At 38.3% G+C, this 15,766-nt stretch overlaps 1 protein-coding gene across 1 annotated transcript in view; it reads left to right on the forward strand.

Annotated features, from left to right (window-relative positions):
• THEMIS (thymocyte selection associated) overlaps positions 1-15,331 on the forward strand; it is a 169,929-nt gene extending 154,598 nt beyond the window's left edge. Inside the window, exon 5 of the mRNA XM_044237986.1 lies at positions 15,170-15,331. Within this exon, the coding sequence (XP_044093921.1) occupies positions 15,170-15,331 (162 nt within the window). The remainder of the gene's footprint in view (positions 1-15,169) is intronic.
• Positions 15,332-15,766: the final 435 nt, after the last annotated feature.

Raw genomic sequence — 15,766 nt, forward strand, 5'->3', positions numbered from 1 at the left:
TCATTTTTATAGAGTGAGAAATTCAGGTATAGATGGGAAAAGACACCTGGGCCCAAACATTCTTCTTTTCTCTCTTTATTCCCTGTAGTTAACCAAAAGCAAATGCCACGTTAAATGGTGAGTTTGGTCACAGGGGAGGATCTGTTCTGTGTTATTGTCCACCAGCAAATCCCTCCAGGCCTGTCAGCCTTGCTGCTACCTTGCAACCCTACTCCCTGGCCCCATCCCCTCCCCCAACTCATGCACTGTTGTCCAGACCACAGCTTCTTGTGTAGCTTCAGGAGAAGTTGAGTCAAGTCTCTGAAATGTTCCTCTGAGAGTGTAAGGGATCCAGCAATGTCATACTAGCCAAGTCAGTGCTAACCCAACTCCAAATTTAGGCAGCTGAGATGATTTAAGGAACTATTGCCTATTCTCTGCCATACAGTATATTTTTTGTGTGTCCTCACATTGTACATAAGTCTGCTACTGTCTTTTTTTTTTTAAAGATTTTATTTATTTATTTGACAAACAGAGATCACAAGTAGACAGAGAGGCAGGCAGAGAGAGAGGGAGGGAAGCAGGCTCCCTGCTGAGCAGAGAGCCCGATGTGGGACTTGATCCCAGGACCCTGGGATCATGACCTGAGCCGAAAGCAGAGGCCTTAACCCACTGAGCCACCCAGGCACCCCAAGTCTGCTACTGTCTTGATCTCAAGTCAGATCAAGCTATTTTTTTACTTTTTATGTTGGAAAATTTCAAGTACATATAAAGGTGGAGAGACTAGCATAATGAACCTCCAGACACCCATCGGCCAGCTTCATCAACTATAAAGTCAAGATTAATTTCGTTCTACCTATATCTCTTACTATTCAGCCCCACTGGCTTTTTTGGGGAAAAGACAAAAGCAGACATCATTTCATTTAATTTATCAGCAGATAATTCACTGGATACCTCTGAAACATAGGTGATTCTTAAAACAAACAATATAGGTATCATACGCGAAAGCAATAGCAATAGTTCCTTAAGTATATAAGATCTTGTGTTAGAAATAAGATATGCCTGGTTGTCTTATAAAAATGTTTTCTTACAGTTTGAGTCAGGATATCAGTAAGGTACACACATTGCAATTGAATGACACCTTTTAAGTCTCTTTGAACGTATAGAATTCTTCCCATCTTTTTTTCCAAATTGGTTGAAGAAACTGGACTCCTTCTATAGAGTTTCCCAAAACATGATTCTGCTGATCGTGATTGCCAGTGAGGAGGGGTGGAAATGGTTTTTCTTTTGCGAGTTTTTTAGAGCAACTTGTGTAGAAACTTGACTGTTATGTTTTAGTGCACTTTGCTGTTTTCCAAACACCTTCTATTCCTCAATTTCTCATACTTCATATATGATTTTTTTCTATCAGTTTCTTCATATGCCGTATATTCTAGAAATATATATTCTTTATGTCATATATTCTGGAGTTGTTCTGCCTGTGAGTTACTTCCTACTGAGATGAACTTCTGACTTGTTTTCCTGTGAATTAATAATTAAATTTTGAAACTTAATAGGTTGAGGTTTGAATTTCTGGGAAAACTACTCCATAATGAGTGCTGTGTTTTTTTCTATCAAGAGATACATAGCATCTGATGCTTTTTGTTGCTGTTGCTGTTGTTTGTTTGTGTTTTTTTAATAAAATTACCAGTTGTTAATGATCACTGTTATCTAAAAATATAGAGCAATTCTGGCCACTGGATCTTATTTTTGTGTTTGTTTGTTTGTTTCCAGAGAGTAAGTATCTGAGAATGGGAGCCTGACTAGGCCCCTTCATTTGAGAGCATTGCACTATGCTGTAGATTAAATGAATGTGGTCAAGTTGTTTGGAAATTGTATTCTCTACTTCAAGCAAAATTGAATCTGACAAAATGGACAAGTGTTCTTAAAAAATACTTTAAAAAAAACCCCATCAGTCAAAGATTATACTATTAAAGACACCATTAAGAGAGTGAAAAGGCAGGCTGCAGAGGGGGATGCTTATTTGCAAAACAGGTAAAGGATACTAAAAAAGACTTGTATTCAGATACGTAAAGAACTCTTACCAACTAGTGACAAAAATACGGACAGCCCAGTAATGAAAATGGGCAAAATACTTGAACGGTACTTCACAAAATTGGTGTTTCACGATGACCAATAAAACACCAAAGCTATTTAATCTTGTCATCCAGGAAATGTAAATGGAAACCACGATGAGGTAATACCATAGAATCATAGCATGATGAAGTGAAAAGTTGGACAGTACCAAACAGAAGCAAGATTGTAGAGAAACTGGAAGTTTGTGTATTCCCGGTGAGAATATATTCTGGAAAACCACTTTGTGCAATCTACTAAAGGCGGACATACATATCCACTTTCACCCAACAATTAAATGCCTACCAAAAAAAAAAAAAATGCCACAGAAGCTTATGCATATGTGAAAAAGATGTTTACGTATGTGTACAAAAGCACATGTGTAGAAATATTCGTAGCAGCGTTTTTTATTATAGCTATAAAGTAGGAAAAAACTCAAATGTTCTTCTGTAGTAGAGCAGATAAATGAATTTTGGTGTATTCATACAACGGACTACTCTGACGTTAGAGATAAAATGAAAGAATCCAGGCACAGAAAAGAATATACTCTATGATTTAGAGCATATCAAACTTCCAAACAAGAGAGGAATCTAATCTATGACATTAGAAGTCAGGATACTAGTTAGCTTTGGGGAGGAGGGGTTGGAAATGTACGGGTTAAGGCGTGATGGAGATGCTGGGACCTACCAATATTCTACTTCTAGATCTCAGTAGTACTTACACAGATGTATTCAGTGTGTATCAAGTCATTGTGTTGTCATTACTCATGCTTTTTCTAAAAGTGTTACTTTGAAAGATAAATTTATTAAAATATTATAATATGAACAAAAGTGATATGATATGAACAGTGATAAAAAAGAAAAGTAGAATTGACACTTCTCACACTTCACATATTTCTCCACCAGCCACAGGAAGAGGAAAAAACTATAAGAAGACGAACTAATCATACCCATCAAGATATTAGCCAAAAATCTGAAAATTTCAAGATAATTGAAATGAAGATTTACAAATATCCTCAGTGACAATGAAGTTCACCATAGTTTATACTGTGTAATGTGATGTTAGCAGCTGGAAGTTGAAGCCTTCATGGTTAACAATATATTTTCAAACTAAGCAAAAACAACGTGAAGACAATTGTTGACAGTTTTTCAGTGCTGTTTGTAATTATGTTGTAACCAATCCAGTACTTCATTACATTCAAACCTCACGAAAATTAATGTTCAACTCTTTTTTAAATAGATTTTAAATAGAGGCAAAGAGAAAAACACAGTTCATATTATCCATATACTAGTCCTCCCTTAAAATAGCTAAAATAATACAAAGAGGCAATATGGTGAAAAACAAAACCATTTCTTTTCCTGAAAATACTCTTGGAAGGTGCTTGGGAAAGAAATGCTGAAGAATTCAATGAGGTCATATAGGTAACAGGCACAAAATAGTACCTGGAATTTGGTAAGCACAAAATAACTGTTAGCTTTTACGATTATTTGTATGAACAAATGACTCAGTAAGGGAGATTTTCTGCAAAGTTGCATGAGAGCTCAGTTTTTCCCCAACGTCTGTGTTTATTGTATCTGCTAGATTATGCTTCAATAATAAAATCCATGAGGTATTTTTTTTAATGCATGGGAAATCCACTGTTCCATCCCTTAATGACCTCTTGAGCAGAAGCATCGCCTTATGGATGAACTGAGTCAGCACCACTGCTGTTAGAGCAATGGTGCTGCCTAGACTTCGGAAGGTGACTCTAAAGGGAGATTAACGACATGACTCCACCTCTGAAATGTATTCCCAGTGTCATATAGTCAAGTTCCTACAGCAAAGAAATTGTAGCCAGAAGTTTACAAAGTTCTGGACAATGTTTTAAATAGGAGGTTGATTTATAGAAACAAAAGTATAAAGTATAGTAGGACCCTCAGATACTTTGTGAGATGAGGAGTAACTGGTACGCTTTTGCACGGTTTAAAGATTTGTGATTGTCTTGTGACAGATCATTTTTCTCCAAATTAAAGATGTGCTAATAGTAAACTTTATTTTGCATAAAGGTGACTGTTCAAATTTGTCTCCCTTATCCTTGGGGGCCTGTCCAGCAGTCTGGCATCTAGAGGAATGCCCACATAGGTGCTGGAGCTGACTCTTCAGTTAAAAGGAGCAAAAACAACTGTAACAAAAGAATCAATTATCCTATCTAGAATATTTCAGAAATGAGTAGTTCAGAATATTTCTGATGTTCTGTGCTTCCATAGCTAAAAACAATGTAGCTTCTCATTTTGCAAACTTTAAAAACTTGCAAACAGAATTTCTAACCACTTACAAAATCTTCCAGAGGATTTCAGTGTGTGTGTGTGTGTGTGTGTGTGTGTGTGTTCATCTTTTTAAAAATGTATTTGGCAGAGAGAGAGAGAGAGAGAGCACAAGCAGGGAGAGCAGCAGGCAGGCGAGAGGGAGAAGCATGCTCCCCACAGAGCAAGGATCCCAGTGTGGGGCTTGATCCCAGGACCCTGGGATCATGACTTGAACTGAAGGCAGACACTTAACCAACTGAGCCACACAGGGGCCCTTCAGTGTGTTTTAAATCCCATAGTTAGGGCAGCTGGATGGCTCAGTTGGTTAAGCAGCTGACTCTTGATTTCTGCTCAGAACATGATCTCAGGGTCCCGTAGTGGAACCCTGCATCAGGCTGTGCCCTCACTTGGGAGTCTGCTGGTGGACTGTCTCTTCTCCTCCCCTCTGCCCCTTCCCCTGCTCAAGCGCACACTCCCTCTCTTTCAAATAAATAGAGAATTTAAAAATCCAATAGTTATGGATGCCTGGGTGGCTCGATCAGTTAAGCATCTGCCTTCGGCTCAGGTCATGATCCCAGAGTCCTGGTATTGAGTCCTACATGGGGCTCCTTGCTCATGAGGAGACTCCTTCTCCTTCTGCCTGTCTCTCTTCCTACTTGTTTTTGCTCTCTCTCTCTCTTCCTGACAAATGAATTTTAAAAAATCCTTTGAAAAATCCAATAGTTAAATATTAATTAATTGACCATCACTTTGACATCAGGGAAGATAGGAATTTATCAGCCAATTTCAACAATATCTTTGCAAAATTAGTAGGCATCATTGAAAAGATGTACCATGACTTACAGCAACTAACAATGTACTTTTCTCATTTGGATCCATGTACCTTTGTGAAGTATCATTTTTAGCAGTGACAGCTACGAAAACCCAGTATATCAATCCACTGAACTATGAAACAAACCACTGAATTGCTGTATCACAAAGTGTTAAATCAAGATTTAAAAAATAACAAAAATGATTCAACCATGTTTCTCAATACTAGTAATAAATAATTTTGCTTAAAATATTTTTACTTCAACTTTAATCAACTTTATTATTTTAAAATGTCTACTTTGAATTTGTTTTATAATGCACATGATATATTATCAGTAGAGTAAATATGCCTAATTATATATGTTAGTAGAGTACATACATACATAATTTTATGTATATATACATGTGTGTCTTATGCTTCAAGTTTTTATTAGGCACATGTAACCAGAATAGTTCAGAGATCACTGATTTAGAGGTTGGCAGGAAAGAGAAAAGATGGTAAAACAGATGAGTGAATAAGGATCCAAGAGATTAAAGGAAGATGAGAAAACAGTGTTACTGGAGATTGAGGGGAAAAAAAAATTTTTTTTTTTTTCAAATGATGAGATGGTTATCAGAGTGACGTTCAACAGAAAGCTCGGGAACTGTGAGATCTGAGAAAAGGCCATGGGATTTATGACTGATGGCTAAAAAGTTATTGGTGAAAATATTTTCAGTCAAGTGGTAAGAACAGAAACCAGATTGCGCTCTGTAAATACCCAGATATTAAGTGAGTGGGAGGGGAAGAAAAAGACCAGGAAGAATAGATTACTCTTACTAAAGCTTGGCAGAAAATGAATGAGGCAGTGGAGAGCGGGGTCAGGGAGTACAATGCAAGCAGGCAGAGTAATTGATAAAGTCAAAGGGGGAGTCGGGGGGAGTGTCGCAGTCAAAGCAGGAGGCACTGACTTTAGAAAGAGGACAGTACCCTTTGTAAGAAAGATGAGAGATCAAGCGCATTTCTAAGACGAGACAGGGAAAGCTGTGGGAATTGATTTCAGATGGCCACAATCTCAATCAATTACATGATTAAAGAACTTCCTAAGATTGCGGGATGCCAGGCAGTGACTGCGAGCTTGCTAAAGGAGGAAAAAAATTGAAATATCGTCTCTGGACCCCTCACAAGGAAGTCAAAGAGAGATCCTCAGATAACTGAGAAAACTTGAGGACCTAGATGTCACCTGGCAACATAAGAGTCAGATGCATCATACTCATCAAAATCATTTCTAACTCAAATAATAATAGAGCAGTGTTTTACATCAGGTTGCCAGGAGAGGTACCTTCCACAGACTTACATGGAAGTCTGTGTTTTCATACCCAGAAGGTTAAAATGATTTCAAATGTAATTTTTTAAGAAATGAATTTAGAATACTTTTCCTAGACACAGAACTATTATATGGTACACTGCCGTTCCCATCTGCCATCTGCAGCAACTGTTGCTCTGCTGGACAATTTTCAAATGCTATTCATATGTCTACTGATTAAACACTAATTGCATGAAAAACTAATCTAAACAAAAAATATGTCACATACTTTATTCTACTGCAATTTCTGTTTCTCTAATTCAGACCAAGATTAATTTTCCTGCCCTTTGCCCACAGATTGCCCCCACGGCATCTAAGAGTTACGATTTTCCAATTAAAATAGGAGCTATGAAAGTTTGAACAATAGTTATGGGAATTACTAATTTTACAGTTTGCAGGAAGACAAAATAAAGAGAAAGAAGAAAATTTATTTATATACAGAATTATTCCAGTGTCCATGAATCATTGTAAATGAGCTGACCTTGGTATTTTGTAGGGAATGCCCTGACCATAGAAGCTCTGATACAGCAAACCCTTTGGCTTGCTTGTCCATTATCTGGAGTGACGTTGCTAACATCTTTGAGGGCTTGAGGGCAGCCGGACCTCTCATTTATCTCCTTAAGATTAATAAATGTACAGATTAGCTGTCTCTTCTGGCCTCATTTTCAAATAAAGATATATTGGTTAAGCCTTGCTTCAAGTGTCCATTTTATTTATGGCTAAATTTATAGAAGATCAGAATAGCAAGAGGCAGATTGAATTGAGCTTGACAAAAGGGTGTGAAGAGGTTCTTTACCCTGAGTACTCTGAAGGAAAATTCTTAAACTTGTTTAAATCAAACACAGTGTGTGATTATATTGAGTTCTTCCTGCTCTCATGAGCTAGGATTTGCTTTTTCCCAAGAGGGTGGTCAAATCAACATCAAATCAGGATGCTGGGACTTCTAGAAGTCAATCTATCTAGTTCCCTGTTTTCAGCAGGGAAGATAGAGAAAGAAGCAACTGAAATCTATGCATACTAATAATATCTTTCCTTAATACATGATATGTTCTAGAAATATGTCTTTGAAAATGAAGGTTTAAAGGAGTCTTAACAATGAATGATTTCTTTCCCAGAGAACATGGAACAATATTTGATATATGATGCCTGATCATAGTTCCAGTTCTCTAGTAGTCCCAGCAGGGAGGGATTTGTTTTCTTGGATCTGGTCTCAGTAAATTCAGCAGTTAGAAGAAGTTCTTGAAGGGCTGAGATGGAAAGCTGTCATTTTTTTTTTCCCCATCAGAGCAAGTAGGGAAGCAGATACAGGCTTTTCCCCACCACTCCCCATAGGCCAATTGCCTCTTCTCTGATCCAAGAGAAAGAGTAGGGCAGATAGAAGACCCCAAATCTTCAATGTCCTGAACTTCTGGTAGTACTTGCAGTAGGCAAGAAAGGGATCTGTCCCACTTGTTCACTACAATTGGGTCGAGAGTGTCTAAACATGATCTGTTATTACTGAGGTCCCCAGTTAGCTGCCAGTTCAGAGTCCAAGCAGCACGGTCCCATTTGAAGAAGTGTGTTTGGTTGAAGCGGGGTAGGGGAAGCCCTTGCTGAAGAAGGTAAGGGATACTAGCAAAGAGTCTGACATGGGAGGGCCACAGCCTGGAACTCTGGGATGGGCAGGAAAGGTTACAGTGGGCTTTTGATGCACTGATGAAATGAAGCCTGCCAACCACAGCACTGGGCAAACCCCCTAAAACTACAAGGGACAGGAAAGGTGCCAAAGATGGTTCGTCAGGATTGGGAGGAACAAGCTCAAAACGACTCTCTTGGAGTTGGTATAAAGAACATATTCGGGGCACCTGGGTGGCTCAGTGGGTTAAAGCCTCTGCCTTCGGCTCAGGTCATGTTCCCAGAGTCCTGGGATCAAGCCCCTGAATCGGGCTCTCTGCTCAGCAGGGAGCCTGCTCCACCCCCTTCTGCCTGCCTCTCTGCCTACTTGTGATCTCTGTCTGTCAAATAAATAAATAAAATCTTTTTTTTTTAAAGAACATATTCTGCGTAAAAAGACAGTTTATTAGTATAGATGGATGATTTTATGAAACCTCATGTTATTGTCTGAAAGAGAGCACTGTTTATATGGATGATAAACTTCAAATTATTTTTCAGTTTAGATCCTTGCTTGTTTAAATATTTTCCTCAGAAAAACCAAACATTTGCCTCCATTTAATTGGGCCTTTATAATGCACCATGAGAAATTTATTAGTTTTTTTAAACCACTTAATAATCTTCTGAATTATTTACGGTGATTCAACCATATAACAAACAAAAGAGAAAACACACATACACATTAAAAGACAGATGCATAGAGGATTACATGTTCTCCTGGAATGATAATTTGAATATTCAAACCTGTGTTTCTTATGATTGGATTTGGAACTTCATTTATTTATTTTAATGTATAGTTTCTGAATTATTGTTACCACTGTTCTTAAGTATAATTTAATTCTGAGGAAGAAAAGTTACTTAATGAGAAATTTCCTCCCAAGTATCACTTGAAATGTCTTCTCACATATCCCTTGAATTCACTTTTCTGAAGTGAAAAAGTACAGGCTGTGGAAAGGAGCAGTTGTTTATATAAGGAGAGAAGAGGATGCTTGTTTTAGTCTGTTAGGAGAGTGATTGATTTTTTTTTTAACCAAGTAAAAAGTAAAGTACGTTATCTGGGATACTTTGTGTTGTGTAAAATGTGAATGACGGTTAGTCCCTGGGTCAAGATAGGCCCTGTGTGGCTTTCTAAAAAAAATGAGTTTAGCCCTTAGGGAGAAAGGACACGAACAAATGTAATCATGAACCTGGAATCTCAATGAATTGTTTGGAAAAGGATGATTTTTTCCCCAACAATATGGCCATAGGTAAGAGATGAAAGATGAAAGATGGATTTGAAAAAAGAAAATATTTTGGGGGGTAATATTTATTTGTTCCTTTCTCCTTCATAAGAAAAATACTCAGTGTCTTATAACTGGATAATTGCTTTCAACAGAAACCCTAAAAGCAATATACAAACTATAAGCTAAGAATAACATGAAAAATAATTCAATAGTCATTTATATTAGCAGGCAGGATTATAACAACTCATTTCCAATGACAAGTTAAGTCAAAATTACACAAAACAAACAGGGTTTATTTTTGAACTACGCCTATAGAATGGTCAGAAAGACTTGATGTGTGCCAGTTCAAATTTATCTCTATTCCTCTCTATTCTCTGCACACATTTTATTTTTCTCGTTTTCCTCTGGACTTAATCTTCAGGTTGAAGGCTTGACATCATTAAAGTAGTTCCTGGCAGAGTTTTATTTCTTCCATTATTGTCAGGTCACAATTTCTTCCCTAGGGAATATGGGGCCAATGTGTATACACACTAAGTTCTCAATTTCTCTAATATAACCATTCTTTGATTTATAATTTTCACAGAGAGTAACCAATCTAACTTGAGCCACGGAAATAGATGGATACCGTATAGTGTTTGCAAGGATTGCCACAGCGAATTTATTTAAAACCACAAAATTTGCAATGTGTGTTTTTTTAACAGATCAAACAAGTTGAACTATGTGTTCCTTTCAAATACATACTAAGTGTTACTGTTAAAAGTGGCTCCATATCACTTCTAACATAGGAACATGTGACGATGTTGTATCCATTGATAGACTAGCCAAAGAAAAAGTCATAAAAATTAAGTCTATATTTATTCATGCATTTCTCCATTAATTTAGTATGTAGTTATTTAATACCTACTGTATTTAAAACTCTGAGCTAGGGGCGCCTGGGTTGCTCCGACAGTTAAGGGTCTGCCTTCAACACAGGTCCTGACCCTGGCTCCTGGGATCAAGTCCCACAGGTGCTCCCTGATCAGCGAGGAGTCTGCTTCTTCCTCCCCCTCTGTCCATCCCCCCACTCATGCTCTCTTTCTCCTTTCAATAAATAAATAAAATCTTTTAAAAAAATTTTTTTAAAGATTTTACTTATTTATTTGTCAGAGAGAGAGGGAGAGAGTGCGAACACAGGCAGACAGAGAGGCAGGCAGAGGCAGAGGGAGAAGCAGGCTCCCTGCCGAGCAAGGAGCCCGATGTGGGACTCGATCCCAGGATGCTGGGATCATGACCTGAGCCGAAGGCAGCTGCTTAACCAACTGAGCCACCCAGGCGTCCAAGCCCTGCGATAAGGACCGAGAACAACGAATAGGACAAGCATAGTCCCGATTCTGAGTGAGTTTATGTTTTAACCAGAGAGATAGACATTAAACAACAAACCAGGTATTATTTAATTATATTGTTAAAACTGTATCACGGTGGAACCACAAGGTACTCAAAGACTAGAGAACAAAGGTGCTGGCTAAATGCTACATGGTAAGGGAAAACCTACAGGAATTTGAGACATACTTAGTGAAATTAAGGAGGAAGAGTTTGTGAAGAATGTTCTAGGCAGACAAAAAAGCTAAGCCTTAAGATAAGAGGGAAGAGTGGCGTAATGGTAGAGCTAAAAGACGTTAGAATCAGAATCTAGAGTGCTGATCATGGCGCACAGGCCTAGAGTCATCTCATTTAATAAATCTCTCCTTATCCCTGGAGTCATAAACACATAGACAGTAAGTTAAGCCATGTGATCATTGGAATTATCCAGGATGGTACAAAGAGAACTGGGTCAATACCAAAACTTTGAGAAAGTCTTAACAGTCCATTGTTGAGGTAAAGAAGGTCAAACCAAAAAAGGGACTAAGAACGAGTAGGGAGAGAGGTAGGAGGGACATCAAAGCCAAGGAAAGGGAGTGACTAGACATGTCAAATGTTGCTGAGGGGGAAAGCTGCATAAAGGCTGACACTCTACTGGCCAGATGAAAGTTTTCAAACTGGGATGGATATTGTGTAGAGAACAAAGGAAAATGAACCTAGAAGGCTGGTGGATATAGGGAAAGCAAAGGGATCAGTGGAGCTCGGATTCTGGTGAGGCCCAAGAACTGTTGTAGTGGAAAAAGCAGTATTGGAGATGGGAGCTTGGCTGGACTACAGACAATAAAGAATAGGAGATTAGGTGAGAGAGAGAGAGGAACACACTTAGTCATTTTGGAGGTGGAAAAGGTTATGACAGGTTTCAGGTCTGATTCTGGGGATGAAAGTCTAAGGTAGAGAAATGTACAGTTCATTTTTAATAAAGAGATCTGGTCAGGATATTGAGTAGAATGTCTGTGCAGATGTGAACATCAACCAGGATCTTAGGGCTAGAAGGGAAAACTATGATCTAGTGTTTTTATGAAGGATGGATTGTGACTAGAGATTAGTAGATATTTGGTTCCAGCAAGAGGGGAGATGGTGCATGGCTAGCTGGCAGGAATATAAAAGAAGCAAGGATATTTAGCAAGGAGGGAAAGAAACAATGGACAGTACAATAGGCAAGAATATCACCAACCTGAGAGTATCTAGGGTGTGGAGGAATAAGCAGCCATCTTTGTTTGCAGGAGAAATACTGTCTTCAGTGGAGAATGGAATTTTAGTCAAGGTAGGGAGGTAGAGACAATGTTCTGAAAGAAAGCTGAATATGCAGTGAAAATTGCAAACTACAGAGCAAAGTTCTGAAGGCACTGTGGAGGAATCCAAGGGATAAGAAAGAAGAGAGAGAAAGAGGAAGGGGCTGATGATTAATGGAAGGCGATTGGGCAATGAAGCATGGAGCATCGTGGGGAAAATCAATATCTGTGAGTGGTTTGGAGAACCAGGGAACTGGAGAGAGGGACTGACTATAAGTAGACAAGGTTGAGAGAATATGACAGGGTCATGAGAGAATATGACAGGGTCAGTAGCTTAAGAAACATCTACCTCACATTACATTAGGACTAGGGAACAGGAGCTCATCTGTACCAAGTAAAGGTAAGGAGAGAGTGGAAAACTTGACATGGCTTGACTAGATAGAGGAGACCCCATTGTGGGGGTGCCTCTAGAAAAATGGGGTTCTTAATTATTGAAACGCTAATTTGTTCATAAAATGCCCAATCTGCCAGAGGTTTGCACCCAGATGCACCAGGCCTGTGTAGTACTTGACCCATTATGATCTATCAGCCTTGATCTGCTCAGCCTTTCAAGTTACAGATTTCAGGTTTAAGAACTTTATTGAAGTTCTGTGTTTCTTCTTTGAAGTCTGGGGTATATTATAATACGTGAAATTCTCATGACCTTACATTTTTCCCCTCAATGTTTTAATATTATCAATTGAAATTGATAATTGTTTTAATCCTGTCAATTGAAATTTTAATATTACCGATTGAAATTGCTATGAAAAAGCAAGAAGCTACATTTCTTGTTTAATCTAGTTTATTTCTCAGTACTGAAAAACTATGATTTAATAATCATCTAATCATTTGAAATAATAATATACTTTCCAAAGGCATCTAATATCAAAATCAGGAAAGTACTTAAATGCTGGTTGAATTTGCTTCTTTTCAAAGCTATGTGCTAAGACAAACTATGTGTCAGGCCTGACAACAAATTAAAAAATTCAAACTGAGTGATGGACTTACATTTTTGTGGGCTGTGGATGAATCAAATATAAGTAGGTGTAGTAGTTTTGTTTTGATCAATGCTGATACTCAAATTCTGATCTTTTGAGTTGCCCTCTGTAGTATTACCTGGATCCCAACTTTTGTTATTAAAGAAGGAATTTGAGAATTATCTACAAATGACTTACCACACTCTTATTTTTTAAAGGTTTTATTTATTTATTTGTGTGTATGTGTGAAAGAGAGGTAGCACAAGCAGAGGGAGTGGTAGGCAGAGAGAGAAGCAGGATCCCTGCTGATCAGGGAGCCCAATGTGGCACTGGATCCCAAGACCCTGGGATCATGGTCTGAGCCAAAGGCAGACACTTATCTGATTGAGGCACCCATGCATCCCACACACACTAGCTTAATTCTCCACTTGAATAATTGAAGAAACTAGTTTAAACCATTTAAAGTCTCAGACTATGTCATATTTACATATTATACTTTATATATTACATTTGTTTTCTCATACCCAGTATCTGGGATTCTATAGATAAATGGCCCTTGGAGATATCATTTATCTATTGCCACACAATGCTGCATACTTACCAGAAAAACTTAACATATCGCTAAAACCACATTATTTAGTCCTTGAAGCTGTGAGGTTCAGATGACCTGACTTAGTTTCAATTACCTAGGCTGGATTCACCCAGATGTCTGGGGTTCCATTGGCTATTGACTGTCTCAGCTCTGAGGACTAGGGTAAACTGACTTTACTCTCTGTCCTGCCGAAACTCCAGCAATCTAGTCTAGGCATGGCATGGTAAAAGGACAAGAGTGATCAAAGTCAATTGTGAAAGTATCTTTCAAGTCTCTATGTCCATGTGCCAATATCCTATTAATCCGGAAGAAGTTACATGTATGCGTCAAAAGTCAGAGTAGGAGGGCATGGCAAAATTACATGGAAAGGACATGGATATGGAGAGAGGTGAAGAATCAGGGCTGTGAGTGCGACCAGTCCACCGCACTGAATGGGTAAATGAATTAATGAATTGTAGAGCGGCATGAAGAAAACTGGACTCCTAAAGGTTGGGAGACGTATCCCTGAGGCTCGGCGCCATTCATTCTGTTTATTTGGGCCAGTTATTTAATTATGGTGGGCTGTAATTTCCTTATTGGCCCTTTCCAAACGTTAAAAGCCTTTCAATCAAGCTTCTAATGAAGGTTTTAATAAATTTAATGCTACACACGGTCTGTAGGAGGAACTTAAGGAAAATGTTCATCATCCTTCCTTCAGTGAACCAAAATGGTTAATGTGGATGGCTAAAGTTGACTGGCTAACTTTGCCTGCATGAATCTAGAATACTATGTAGCCATATTTAAACTGAAAAAATTCTAATCTGAATTTGGATATGAAGCAAAGTGCCGAAAGTTCCACTTCCTACTTAGGTCTTTAGTGTTTGCTCTTATCAGATGATTCTTTTGAAGCGTACAATATGATCGAATAACATCAAACACTCTGACATCTCTTATATGGGAGATGTGTTTTAAGGTCCATTGATGTTGTGCGTTAATAATTCATTGTTAGGATGAATTATTATTCTTAAACTGACTGGAGGAGCTTTGTCAAGTTTGAATAATGCTGATACAAATGTGGGTTAATTTAAACTAGCTGTTATGATTTCGTTTATAAAAAGTCTACAGATAATGCAGAAATGAAACCTGCTCTTCATTATACAATATGTAATTATGTGATATATAATGAAATGCTGGATAATTTAACTATAATAATAAAAACCGAGTGAAAATGTTTTAAATGAAAAATATCTTCTAAGTTTCACAAGAAGAAAATTATATAATCAAATGGGAATTGAAGATGATTTTCCAAGTCTGAGATGACTTATTCTGGTCACTTAGATCATCTCAAAAATTCCGTGCCTAGATTACCAAAATATATTGACGAAAGTGTAATTTGTAAGTCACTTTGACATATAGAATGTTCTGATTCAGATATACAAACATAACTTGCCATATGATATATGTTTATCCTTGTCATATCTCTGGGAAGCATTTATTTTGGACTGATAATTTACTTGTGGAATCAGTCACTCTGGCCTGTGTCATTTCAGAGTCTCCATGTAGACATATCCAAGAAACTGCGCTCAAATCAAGCTGGCCTGGATTCAAAAGTACCAGTTGGTTGTCAGAGTGATTTGGCCGAATTGGAGAAAGAGAGAAGCAAGAGTGGGGCAGCTCAACTAGTAGCCCCCAGTGTAACCACAGGTCGGTGAAGCCACATGTTACTGGTTTTAACTGTTTACATGCCACAAGCCTAATTTACAGATTCTAACTTCCACTTTGCTTGGAATATAAGGCTCCGTCAACGTGACTGCCTCAACTGCAAATCTCACTGAAATGTTTTAGGGGTGTCTGGGTGCCCGCCCAACTCTTGATTTCAGCACAAGTCGTGATCTTGGGGTGTTAAGATCCAGTCTAGTGGTGGGCTCTGCATTCATTCGGGAATCTACTTCAAGATTCTTTCTCTCTCTGCACCCCACCCTGTTGTGTGCACTCTCTCTCTCTCTCGAACAAATAAACAAATCTTTAAAAAAAGAAATGTAGTTTTTTAAGAAAGATTTTATCTATTTATTTGACAGTGATCACAAGTAGGTGGAGAGGCAAGGCAGAGAGGAGGAAAGAGGCTCCCTGCTGAGCAGGGTCCTGGG

Source organism: Neovison vison, chromosome 1 (genome assembly GCF_020171115.1).
Source record: "Neovison vison isolate M4711 chromosome 1, ASM_NN_V1, whole genome shotgun sequence".
Classification (NCBI taxonomy): Eukaryota; Metazoa; Chordata; class Mammalia; order Carnivora; family Mustelidae; genus Neogale; species Neogale vison.